This window comes from Lithobates pipiens, unplaced genomic scaffold (assembly GCF_037356315.1).
Source record: "Lithobates pipiens isolate NorthernLeopardFrog02 unplaced genomic scaffold, aLitPip1_a1.2 Scaffold_13, whole genome shotgun sequence".
Lineage (NCBI taxonomy): Eukaryota > Metazoa > Chordata > Amphibia > Anura > Ranidae > Lithobates > Lithobates pipiens.
The window spans coordinates 529,582,948-529,596,939 of record NW_027507718.1 but is presented as its reverse complement, the minus strand read 5'-3'; the positions used below and the strand labels follow the sequence as shown (position 1 = coordinate 529,596,939).

At 47.8% G+C, this 13,992-nt stretch overlaps 1 protein-coding gene across 3 annotated transcripts in view; it reads left to right on the top strand.

The window, feature by feature from the left end:
- IL11RA (interleukin 11 receptor subunit alpha) overlaps window positions 1-13,992 on the top strand; it is a 219,568-nt gene that overhangs the window by 135,657 nt on the left and 69,919 nt on the right. For all 3 annotated transcript variants that reach the window (XM_077478177.1, XM_077478178.1, XM_077478176.1), the window contains exons 4-5: window positions 722-888; window positions 11,285-11,399. In XM_077478177.1, coding sequence (XP_077334303.1) covers window positions 722-888; window positions 11,285-11,399 — 282 coding nt within the window. The remainder of the gene's footprint in view (window positions 1-721; window positions 889-11,284; window positions 11,400-13,992) is intronic.

The following is a 13,992-nucleotide window of genomic DNA, read 5'->3' as shown; positions in this document are numbered from 1 at the left end:
ATGACTGGAGACACCCCAAAATGAGTAGAAACACCCCACTATACATGAGGAGATCCCAAGATGAGTGGGAACTTCCCAAGATAAGTGCGGACACCCCAATATGAGTAGAAACACCCCAATATGAGTAGAAACACCCCACTATACACAAGAAGATCCCAAGATGAGTGGGGACTTCCCAAGATAAGTGGGGACACCCCAATATGAGTAGAAACACCCCACTATACATGGGAAGATCCCAAGATGAGTGGGGACACCATAAAAAAGTGGAGACACCCCAAAATAAGTGGGAACACCACTAGAGGAGATCTATTCTCTGCAATTACAACTACAGTATGTAGATGAAGCCCCAGGTCTGTATGGAGGCACCAACCCTCGGTTTCGGGAGCTGGACTTGCCAGGTTGGCAGATGGGACTTGTATTCTTCCATTAACTGATGATGCTGCCGTGTGGGCCGAGCCACCCACAACCATGCCAAATTGAGGAATATACAGAATGCAGGGAGAAGAACCCTTTGGGTTAATGGGGGCAGTCTGAGGGTGGGGGGCCGGCACCATGCTCCATGCTCTACCCTAAATATAACATTTACCATTGTAGGAAGGGTGGAGTTGACCTTCAACAATGGTTTGAATGCATTTCGGCAAAATACTGATCCTTACCTAATATTGTAGATATGGACCCGCTGCCTTCCATACTGACCATCATTTTTTTTTTTTGCCCGCAGTTCGGTGGCTGAGTGGAAGTTCAATGGTTCCCCGGACATCCCCTGGGGCTTCTTCACCAACGTGCGAGACCTGCAGCTTCCCAACGTCGAGCCTTCGGTGATGGGCAACTACACCTGCCACGACCAGAAGGGGGAGCAGCTGAGCTCTGTGTTGCTCAGAGTTGGATGTGAGTAGATGGAACCGAGGGCTGGATTGTATTGACACAACCAACATGGAGTCCACAGAACGTGTTGAAGGACCTTTTTATATTTATTGGAAGTGGTTGGAAGGAAACCTTCCCTTTTGACTTACCTTTGCCATAATTCCCGTCCTGTAAGTTCCCACATCTCTTTATTGTACAATTCTAGCCATTCACTAGGAACCCCGACACCCGAGATGTTTTGGAACTCCATTTCCCATGACGCTCCACTACACTACAGAGCGTCATGAGGAAACGTAGTTCCAAAACATCTGGGGGTGCCAAGGTTCACCATCACAGTCCTAGGCTTATGGTGGGCCTCTGATTTTCCAAAATTTTGGCACGTCACAATGGAGCTCCTCAGCGCCATCTACTGGTTACAATGCTGTATTTCCCCTACTCACACTTTGTTTTTTTCTTCTTTCAATGAATAACATTCGATATGCAGAAAATAAAGCCTGAGAACATTTGATGTTGAAGGCTCAGGCCCATCAATCTTGAGCTATACAGGCTGAGAAAGAGCTTGATCAAGCACCGCGCCTTCCCACCACCGGAGTGCAAGTGATTGGAGCGGCTCTAAAGCAACCCCAATCACTTTTTTACCGAATAGGCAATTCAGCCACAAGCTTGTTTTAACCAACTTACGGTCAAAGAGGTTTTAAAACGGCCTCAGGATGTGAAGTGGTTAAAGTGAGTTTTCTTGTAAAAAAACAAAACAAAATTACATTTTTAATCAGTGTGCACAGAAAAAAAAAAAGGGTTAAAAGATTTAGCTAGTGCATGAGGGGGGAGGGGAGGGATAGTGTAGTTGTTTATTTTACTGTGTGATTGTTACTTTGTAGCTGTGTTTGAAAATATTTCGAAATATTGAAGGAAACACAAAAAAATGTAGCAAATGAAAAGGAAGAATCCAAAGTCCTTCCAGCCTGGTTCGTACCAGTGTGATTTCTGATGTGATTTGAGTCGCACAGAATCGCAGGAGAAGGGAAATCACATTGGCTTCAATGGGGCCCATTCACATCAATGCTGTGCAGCTGCAATGCAACTTTGGGGGGTTGGGGGGGGGGGGGGGTCCTGTGCTGTTTTGTTGCAATGCAGTGTGATTTTGTGATCCATAGAATTCAATGGAAACACATTAGAAATGCATGTATGTGCGTTTTTTTTTTATTTATTTTTTATTCATGCGTTATTGTTTTTTTTTCCCCAATTCCCAATGAATGAACACAGTGAGTAAGTTTGTTCACTGTGCACATTTAGAAAAGAAAGGGACTGGTAAATGACATATTGACTAGCCCTTAGTAACAGCAGTAGTAGTAGTGGTGGTAGTAGCAGCAATAGTAGTAGTAATAGCAGCAGCAGTGGAAGCAACTGTAGTGATAGGAGTAGGTAGTAGTGGTAGTAGAAGGAGTAGCAGTAGTAGTAATACCCTGTTTCCCCAAAAATAAGACCTATTGTGATTGTCGGTGATGGTTGCAATATAAGCCCTACCCCCCATAAAAGCCCTACCCCATTACCCCGAAAATAAGCCCTACCCTGTTTCCCCCGAAAATAAGCCCTACCCTGAAAATAAGACCTACAAGGACTTTAACTAGGGCTTATTTTCAGGGTAGGGCTTATATTGCAGCCATCACCAACAATCACGTTAGGTCTTATTTTTGGGGAAACAGGGTAGCAGTAGTAGTGGTATCAGTAGTACTAGTAGTAGTAATAACAGTAATAGCAGTAGTAGTGGTAATAGCAGTAGCAGTAGTAGTAGTGGTATCATTAGTAGTAATAGCAGTAGTAGTAGTAGTAATAGCAGTAGTACTGGTAGTAGTCGTTAGTGGTATCAGTAGTAGTAGTTATAGCAGTCGTAGTAGTGGTATCAGTAGTAGTGGTATCAGTAGTTGCAGCAGTAGTAGTAATAGCAGTATTAGTAGTGGTAGTAGTAGTAGTAGTAGTAGTTACAGCAGTCACAGCAGTAGTAATAGCAGTAGTAGTGGTATCAGTAGTAGTAGTTGCAGTAGTAGTCGTAGTAGAAGTAATAGCAGTCGTAGTAGTGGTATCAGTAGTAGTAGTAGTATCATTAGTAGTAGTAGTAGTGGTATCAGTAGTAGTAGTAATAGCAGTAGTAGTAGTAGTGGTATCAGTAGTAGTAGTAGTAGTAGTCAAATCAGTAGTAGTAATAGCAGTAGTACCGGTAGTAGTAGTAGTTAGTGGTATCAGTAGTAGTAGTAGTTGCAGCAGTATTAGTAATAGTAATAGCAGTTGTAGTAGTGGTATCAGTAGTAATAGTAGTAGTAGTAATAGTGGTATCAGTAGTAATAGTGGTATCAGTAGTAATAGTGGTATCAGTAGTAGTAGTGGTAGTAGTAGTAGTGATATTAGTAGTAGTGGTATCAGTAGTAGTGGTATCAGTAGTAGTAGCAGCAGTAATAGCAGTAGTAGTAGTGGTATCAGTAGTAGTAGCAATAGTAGTAGTGGTAGTAGTAGTGGTATTAGTAGTAGTGGTATCAGTAATAGCAGTAGTAGTAGTGGTATCAGTAGTAGTGGTATCAGTAGTAGTAACAGCAGTAGCAGTAATAGCAGTAGTAGTCCCCAACTCAGAAGATTTCAGCCATAAACACACCACAGTAAAATCACAATCTCAAAGCACTTGTAGTAAAATCGCACAGCGCCTGCACCACAGAATCGCAGCTGAAGTCGCTTTCAGATCTGATGAGTGTGGTGTGATGATGGTGAAGCGAGTCGCAGACAAGTCTGTCCCGCTATGGAGACGTGACGATGACTGAGAAGAAGAAAAGTGTGGTGCGTTGTAGTTTGCGATGTTCATGCGATGAGCGTTGCGTCCTCCTGGTGTGAATCTTCTTAGTAGACGTGTAGTGGGGAGTTGTGGGGTGACTCAGCGCCGAGTCATTCTGCGCCGGGCTCGGATCGCTGTCCCCCGGGGGGCGGCCGATGATCTCTACACTTCCCAGACATAAACGTCTCTCTTTCATCGGAATGCGTTTCATGTTCAGCGCAGACCCTCCCCCACCCCTCACCTGTCTGTCATCTGTCACATAGTAGCTGCTGCCCGCTGCCCTGACGACTCGCCCCCCCCCCCGGGTCACATGATGGGGATCGCTCGGGTCCTGCGGCCGGTGTCTTCTTAAATAACGTCCTCCATCCGATAGTGTCCGCTGCGTATTGCGCATGCACAGTACACAGCAACACAGATTCTGAAAATTGCCGAGGATGAACGGCGCCTGCGCCGTGAGTCCAGGTTCTATCCCCACCATCCAAGTGGACATGGAGTAGGAATATAAAAGAGCCGAGTGCAGCGAGGCTGAGCCCGAAGCGTGGCGAGCGAAGCAAGCCCGCGAGGGGCCCTCTATTATTCACAACCCTATGTTCGCTTGGATGGTGGGGCTACCACCTCCACTCACGGCGCAGGCGCCGTTCAGCTTCGGAGATTTTCCGAAGCTTCGTCTGCTTCGTCGCATGCGCAGTACGGTCCGGACACTATTTGATGGCCGGACACTATACGGCAGAACACCGGGCAACGACTTTTCTGCTTAGTCTTTGGGCAAAGCGGAAAGTTGTAGCACCTCCTCTCCTGGACTGAAGTGTCTTCCTCTGATTTCACCGCACACTGCGAGCTTCTCACCATGTGCATTAGAAGCTGCAGCAAGTCAGGTGGAGCCCCGCCCCCATTTCCTGGCTGGACAATCTACCCATCGATTGGGGACAGGTGAAGGGAAGACCGCCATCCATCCTTACTGACCCCTGGAACCTGCACAGGAAGGGTGGCGGGGGTAACATTTACTGGAACTGACCCCCTGCATTTTCCTCCTGCAGCAGCTGAAAGTCAGCTTCTCCTCCTCTCCCTCAGGTGATCAGTACTCCTCCACCCCCCCACCTGCCGCCACCACTGCTGCCCCTCCTGGGACTATTCCTCCTCTTTCTACTGTCTGCACCCCCTGTGTGCTCCCCTCCTCCTGACAGCTTCCCCTCTTCTCCTCTCCTGCCGGCTGCTGCGCGGGATCGTTTCAGGATTGGGCACGAAGAAGGGGACGGTAAATATGTAATTTACCGACCCCCTTCCTTTTCTGAATGACCATGGTAGTCAATTGGTACTGATCGCTCCTGTGTCCATTCAGAGCTGAAGAATAGTAAACGGTGTTTACTATGCTTCACTTTGTGGATGAACAGGAAGCCGCTCAGCACAGAGCACTTCCCATTCACTCACTGTCCAGTGCAGCTGAGGCTGCAGAGGAAGGAACTGAGGAAGCTCCATCCTCAGTCCCATCCACTGTCTTAAAAGTGAGACAACCCCTTGATATTTTACCAAAGCCTCCCAACGGGGGTCCTAAAAAATGAAAAACATAATAAAAACAATAAAAGTGAATAAAATAATAATAAAATAAACGAATAAACTTATGACCATTCACTGCCCTACTGACACCATTCACTGCCCTACTGACACCGTCCACTGCCCTACTGACACCGTCCACTGCTCTACTGACACCATCCACTGCCCTACTGATACCGTCCACTGCCCTACTGATACCGTCCACTGCCCTACTGACACCGTCCACTGCCCTACTGACACCGTCCACTGCCCTACTGACACCGTCCACTGCCCTACTGACACCGTCCACTGCCCTACTGATAGCGTCCAATGCCCTACTGACACCGTCCACTGCTCTACTGACACCGTCCACTGCCCTACTGATACCGTCCACTGCCCTACTGACACCGTCCACTGCCCTACTGATACCGTCCACTGCCCTACTGACACCGTCCACTGCCCTACTGATACCGTCCACTGCCCTACTGACACAGTCCACTGCCCTACTGACACCGTCCACTGCTCTACTGACACCGTCCACTGCCCTACTGATACCGTCCACTGCCCTACTGACACCGTCCACTGCCCTACTGACACCGTCCACTGCCCTACTGATACCGTCCACTGCCCTACTGACACCATCCACTGCTCTACTGACACTGTCCACTGCTCTACTGACATTGTCCACTGCCCTACTGATACCGTCCACTGCCCTACTGATACCGTCCACTGCCCTACTGACACCGTCCACTGCCCTACTGATACCGTCCACTGCCCTACTGACACCATCCACTGATATACTGACACCGTCCACTAATCTACTGACACCGTCCACTGCCCTACTGACACCGTCCACTGCTCTACTGACACCATCCACTGCCCTACTGACACCGTCCTCTGCTCTACTGACACCGTCCACTGCCCTACTGACACCGTCCACTGCCCTACTGACACCATCCACTGCTCTACTGACACCATCCACTGCTCTACTGACACCGTCCCCTGCCCTACTGACACCATCCACTACTCTACTGACACCATCCACTGCTCTACTGATATTGTCCACTGATCTACTGACACCATCCACTGATCTACTGACACCGTCCACTGCTCTACTGACACTGTCCACTGCTCTAATGACACTATCCACTGCTCTACTGACACCATCCACTGTTCTACTGACACCGTCCACTGCTCTACTGACACCATCCACTGCTCTACTGACACTGTCCACTGCTCTGCTGACACCATCCACTGCCCTACTGATACCGTCCACTGCCCTACTGACACCGTCCACTGCCCTACTGATACCGTCCACTGCCCTACTGACACCGTCCACTGATATACTGACACCGTCCACTGCTCTACTGACACCGTCCACTGCTCTACTGACACCGTCCACTGCCCTACTGATACCGTCCACTGCCCTACTGACACCGTCCACTGCCCTACTGATACCGTCCACTGCCCTACTGACACCGTCCACTGCCCTACTGACACCGTCCACTGCTCTACTGACACTGTCCACTGCCCTACTGACACCGTCCACTGCCCTACTGACACCGTCCACTGCCCTACTGACACCGTCCACTGCCCTACTGATACCGTCCACTGCCCTACTGACACCGTCCACTGCCCTACTGATACCGTCCACTGCCCTACTGACACCGTCCACTGATATACTGACACCGTCCACTGATCTACTGACACCGTCCACTGCCCTACTGACACCGTCCACTGCTCTACTGACACCATCCACTGCCCTAATGACACCGTCCTCTGCTCTACTGACACCGTCCACTGCCCTACTGACACCGTCCACTGCCCTACTGACACCATCCACTGCTCTACTGACACCGTCCCCTGCCCTACTGACACCATCCACTGCTCTACTGACACCATCCACTGCTCTACTGATATTGTCCACTGATCTACTGACACCATCCACTGATCTACTGACACCATCCACTGCTCTACTGACACTGTCCACTGCTCTAATGACACCATCCACTGCCCTACTGACACCATCCACTGCTCTACTGACACTGTCCACTGCTCTGCTGACACCATCCACTGCTCTACTGACACTGTCCACTGCTCAACTGACACCATCCACTGCTCTACTGACATTGTCCACTGATCTACTGACATTGTCCACTGATCTACTGACACCGTCCACTGATCTACTGACATGTCAACTTATCTACTGACACCGTCCACTGCTCTACTGACACCATCAACTGCCCTACTGACACCATCAACTGCCCTACTGACACCATCCACTGCTCTACTGACACCGTCCACTACCCTACTGACATCATCCACTGCTCTACTGACACCATCAACTGCTCTACTGACACCGTTTCTCGATCCGATCTGTCCATGTTTTAATACATTTAAAAAAATGTTGTTTTCATTTATTTAAGAGTGTGTATATATATATATATATATATATATATATATATATATATATATATATAAAATATATCTATATCCATATCTATCTATATATATCTATCTATATATATATATATATATATATATATATATATATATATATATATATATATATAAAATATATCTATATCTATATCTATCTATCTATATATATATATATATATATATATATATATATATATATATATATAATGTATGTGTATGAACACACACATACGTTTGAGCTTTGTGGTGCACACCTATGGCTGTGATGTTCTCAGGAAGTTACGTACAGCACCCGGCCAGCCCCTCCCACCAGCCATGCATTGCATAGAGAAGCACAGAGACCCAGTGATGTCATCACTGGGTGTAAAATATGGTATGTAATGAAAATGGAAACTTTTTTTTTTTTTTTAAACATTTATTAGTACATTGATAGGGAGGGTGAGTGGACAAGGAAGGCAAATTATAAGCAGATTAAACATCCTGAGCCTCTGGGTGAGATCCGGAGAGTTCCCGGCTACGGTTAGGTATGGCTATCCTATTAGAAAATCCTGGTTGGAAGCCGGTTGGAAGGCCATGGTAGGAATTCTTCAAGCCCATTCGATACAGCGCCCCCCGCCTTCCTGTCTCTGTCACACATAAATATTTATCACATCAGCTGTAAAGTCTAACAGAAGCCGCCGACCTCGTGCCGGCAGGTTTATAGAGAGGAGATGCGGAGGAGGACAGTCCCAAGAGTGGTGGGAATTATTATCATCTACTTACTGTATGGGAGGATACACAATCTCCCACGCCATGATTTATACATTGTATATGCCAGACGGTGACTGCCTGGAGAGCTACCAAGACTAGGAGGACACCTTCAACAATAGACAGTCAAGGAGCACTTTAGATAAATATTTCAATGAAACACTTATGATGGAATAACGGAAACTGCACAAAAAAATGGAGCAAAGGAGGAGGAAAATAGAGTAAAAAAAGAAACACTTGTAGCACTCAACCCTTGTACAAGCTTCTGCAATTTTAATGGGCTGTCCTTCCTTCCTACGGGTGACTTGTAGCTGCACCCAACATCGAACCAATGCAGAGCCAGCAACAGACCAGTCTATTGGCTCATTTGTCTTAGGGAGATGGGGTAAGGGGTACAATTTACAGTACAGCAATGATCCCTCTGCTCAAGGGATTTCTTCGAGAACTCTTCAGGTCCTTCCAGTTTCTTAGGCCTCTGCCACAAACCAGGCTAAATTCTGTAGACCCAGGCAAGTGGCTACTTTAAATTTTCCAGATTTTGGTTTCGTAGGTCCGTGTGAAATAATAATTTACATTTTCTTAAGTCCCCGCCATAGGCTAGCTTAGATTCTGTAGACCCAAGTGGGCAGTTACCTTCCTGTTTCTTAGGCCTCCGCCATAGGCCAGCTTAGATCCTATAGGCCCAAGTGGGCAGCTACCTTCCTGTTTCTTAGGCCTCCGCCATAGACTAGCTTAGATTCTGTAGGCCAAGGTCTGCAGCTACCTTCCTGTTTCTCAGACCTCTGTCACAGACCAGTGTAGATCTTCTGGGTCCAAGTGGGTGGCTACCTTCCTGTTTCTTAGGCTTCATTCACAGGCCAGCTTAGATTCTGTAGACCCATAAAGGTGGCTACCTTACTGTTTCTTAGGCTTCTGCCACAAGCCAGCTTAGATTCTGTAGGCTACCATCCAGTTTCTTAGACCTCTGTCACAGGTCAGCTTAGATTCTTTAGGCCCAGATGGATGGCTACCTTTCAGTCTCTAAGGCCTCTGCCAGAGGCCAGCCGAGATTCTGTAGGCCCTTCTAGGGTCCTTCTAGTTTCTTCAACCTCTGTCACAGGTCAGTTTAGAGTCCTTAGGCTCAGATGGGTGACTACCTTCCAGGTTCTTAGGCTTCTACCACAGTCAAGCTTAGATTCTGTAGGCCCAAACAGGGCAGCTGCCATGCAGTTTCTTAGGCCTTTGCCACAGGTCAGAATATATTCTCTAGGTCCAGGAAGATGACTACCCACCAGTTTCTTAGACTCTGTAGACCCAGTAGGGTGGCTACCTTCCAGTTTCTTAGGTCTGTACCACAGACCATCTTAGACTCTGTAGACCCAGTAGGGTGGCTACCTTCCAGTTTCTTAGGTCTGTACCACAGACCATCTTAGACTCTGTAGACCCAGTAGGGTGGCTACTTTCCAGTTTCTTAGGCCTCTGCCACAGGCCATCTTAGATTCTGTAGGCCCAGGTGGGTGGCTACCTTCCATTTCGTAGGCCTCTGCCACAGGCCATCTTAGATTCTGTAGGCCCAGGTGGGTGAATACCCTCAGGCTTCTTAGATATCTGTCACAGACAGCTTAGATTCTGTAGGCCCAAAGGGGCATCTTCCTTGCAGTTTCTTAGGCCCCTGGCACAGGCCAGAAAAGATTCTGTAGGCCCAGATAGTTGATTACCCATCAATTTCTCAGGTCTCTACCACAGTCCAGCTTGGACTCATTAGGCCCAGATGGGTGACTGCCTTCCAGGTTCTTAAGGCTCTGTCACAGGCCAGCTTAGATTCTATAGGCCCAAAAGGGCAGGTGCTTTGGAGTTTCTTAAGTCTCTGCCACAGACTAGTAAAGATTCTGTAGACCCAGATAGATGACTACTCACCAGTTTCTCAGGTCTCGGCCACAGACCAGCTTAGACCCTGGCCTGTAGGCTCAGGGGGGTGGCTACCTTCCAGTTTCTTGGACCTCTACCATAGGCCAAAATAGATTTTGTAGTCCCAGATAGATGACTACCCTCAAATTTTTTAGGTCTCTGCCACAGGCCAGCTTGGATTCTGTAGGCCCAGGCAGTCCTGCTTTTTTTTATTTATTCCCACCCAACTTCAGAAAATGTTAACAATTATTTTTTCTCAGAAATACATTTTCTAACATAATTCACCCAGCCCATTCACCTTCCTTCCCTAGGCAAAAAAGTTGTTTCCTCCACCCCCCATTAAGCCTCCTGGGAGGCCCATTTAACACATTCAAGGAGGCTTCAGGGCTATGTATAGTACATTGAGGAACACCATTAGGGGGCTGGTTGCTAGTATCCAGAAGAGACAGCCAGCCTCTTAATGACATCACCATAGAAGATGGTGGTGCAGGATTCAGTATGCAATGGTTTTCAGTGGATAACTACAGGACAATGCTGGGTTCACTGAGAAGGTGGGTATGCTATTTGCGCTCAACCTAGCAGACCAGGTAAGAGGGGGTTAAGAGTAAAATTACTCCGGGGGGGGAAAGAAAGGTGTGGGTGGGCGGTGAAGTTCCTTTTTAAGCCCTGGGCTATATTTAAATACATTCATGGATATCAGTTTTCAGATTAAGCTCTGCAACTGTAGATATATGGTGTAAAAACACAGAGGGGGTGATTTACTAAAACTGGAGCATTTAGAATTTGGTGCAGCTGTGCATGGTGGTCAATCAGCTTCTAACTTCAGCTTGTGCAATTAAGCTTTGACAATAAAACCTGGAAGCTTATTGGTTACTATGCAGAGCTGCGCCAGATTTTGCGCTCTCCAGTTGTAGTAGATCATCCCCAGCTATGATTTCTGTGCTGTGCATCGCATGTCTTCTAACTGAAATCTCTATCGTTTCCCTTCTATTGCAGATCCCCCCGAAATTCCTTCCGTCACCTGCAGGGCCTCCGACTACCACAATTTCTCCTGTTACTGGAACTCCAGCGTGGAGACTCTACTGCCCACCAGATACATCACATCCTACAGGTGAGCTACTCCCCCCCCACGGGGAGATCAGCGTCATTGGTTTATGACAATTCCGTAATAGTCTATACATTTCCGGTGCATCAAACAAAAGGCATGCAAAGTATTACCGTTAATTTTCTTTAGAAAGCAGCCACAGCCTAAGTAAAAATGCCTGTCTTCTGCCAGCATCCTGCAGAGAAGGACCCCTGTTCTCTGTGTAAGTGGTCTCCCTGCAGAGGTCTGACAATTCCCCCCACTGAGCAAGAGCAAGGCCTTTCCAATCAGAGGGGACCATGAGCCTTGCTGAGACCACTGCTTCAATACAGTGAACAGGTGTCCTTCTCTTTAAAGGGAAGGCTCAAGACAAATACTGCAGCTTCAAAGAGGTATATTGTAGAGGCGCAAGTGATGTACTGATGATGTTTGGCTTGGTCAGGGATTGGCATGTTGTAAGCATTTTTGGTAAATGGGGCAAATTGCCTGTCAGGACCCGGATTGGAAACCTGCAACCTCTGCTGTATCTGGCGGTATCTCTTGTTGCTGAGCCACTTGATCTATTGGACAGTGCCCTGCCTGAGACAATCTTGCCTTGGTGTTTCTCTCAAACCCTTTGCTTCTCCCATAAACTTCCTACTTAGACCATGCCTTTGCACTTCCTGTTTGCCAGATTATTGTGCGCTCTCCAGCCAATATCTTGCTCTTGTCCTTCCTGCTCCTGTCCCTATCTTTACTACCACTCGTCACTGACTTTTATCTTGTTCCCTGACTACCTTTCCACTTGATCCTAATCTGCAACCACTCATTACAAACCTTTGTCTTGTTCCTTGACTACGCTTCTACCTCATCCCAACCTGCAACCACTTATTATCAACCCATGGCTTTTTCCTTGACTAAGCTTTCACATGATCCTAATATACAACCACTCATTACTGACCTTTGGCTTGTTCCTTGACTACCCTTCTGCTTGATCCCAACATACATCCACTCATTACTGACCTTTGGCTTGTTCCTTGACTACCTTTCTGCTTGATCCCAACATACATCCACTCGTTACTGACCTTTGGCTTGTTCCTTGATTACACTTCTGCTTGATCCCAACATGCAACCACTCATTACGGAACTTTGGCTTTTTTCTTGACTGCAATTATGCTTGATCCCAACCTGCAACCACTTATTACCGACCTTTGGCTTGTTCCTTGACTATGCTTCTGCTTTATCCGAACATGCAACCACTTGTTACTGACCTGTGGCTTGTTTACTGAGTACGCTTTTGCTTGATCCCTACCTGTTATATCTGCTACGGGGCTCCAGCTTGCTCACCTCATGGTGGGGCAATCCTAGGACTGGTACAACAAAACCCATCTCCATCAGGAGCTCTGATAAATACCAGTTAGTGCTTAGACCCCACACCTCAGGTGAGCCCACATCATCTACCAGGATGACCTGCTTGTATACTTATCCTGCTTGTCGTGGGAGCCTCTCTACTGCTATAGCTACTGGTCTCCAAGTCTGACCCCTGACCTTGACATTGCCAGGGACAGAGCAAAGATTCTTGATTTTGAAAGTTGAGTACTACAAAGTACCTTGAGATCCGAACTACTGAAAAATGTCAAATGTTGGAAGCTCAGATGTGGTGACATGTTTGCTTTAAGTTGCAAGTTTAAAAATAATTGAGTCATCAGTTACAATGCAGGGAAGGACTTGCTAAAAGTGTGGGGGAAAAAAGGTAAAGCTAAAGGTCACCTTGAAGATATACTCAAATCTCGACCTTTCCTTTAAAAGTTGCTCTCAGACCCATGCCATTCTATCTGTCTGGCCTACCATTGGTTGTTGTAGTGATGGCAGGGGCGTAACTATAGGGAGTGCAGCAGTTGCGACCGCAACCGGGCCCTGTGATGCAGGGGGCCCATGCAGCCCCCTCTACATATGGCCAGCAGCAGCATAGGCAGCTAGGGGTACCAGTGCACCATGTACACAGGTGGCTGGAGGTGGAGGGTGACTAGCAGAGCTCCATGCTCAACTATCGCACTGGCTGCTCTTTAGTTGTGCATTCCCCGCATGACCTGTGTCCTCAGCCGGCTCCTCAGAGTACCCCTCTCCTGCTCCATGCATTGCCGCTCAGTCCGATGTCTGTTCTCCCCAGTCCGATGTCTGTGGCTCCCCGAGTCCGGCCCACACTGCACTGCATACTTCTCCCAGGTAAACAAACTTTAAGCCCACAGATGCAGTGCAGCCCTATGAGAGACGGCTCCCCGGAGGACACTGCAGGCTTGTCTGCCAGCCCCCCTCCTCCCCCGTCATACACAGATGATGAAAGGTCTTTCTGGGAGATATGCTGATCGCCTGTCCAGCACACTGGATGGAGCCCAGGCCAACATGGATGAGTGCGTGGCCTATAGCTTGGTCATGGTGAGTGAGAGGACCCCATCCCCCACACACCATTACATACCCCCTCCATCTCCCCCTGGAGAAAGGGACCCCTTCTCATGTGGGGACAGGGACCCCCACCTCCCCTGGGGGCAGTAACTTCATCTGCCCTGGATAAAAGGACCTCATCTCTTCTGGGGACGGGGACCCCATCCTGTCTATGGACAGTCCCCCAATGGGGCACCTA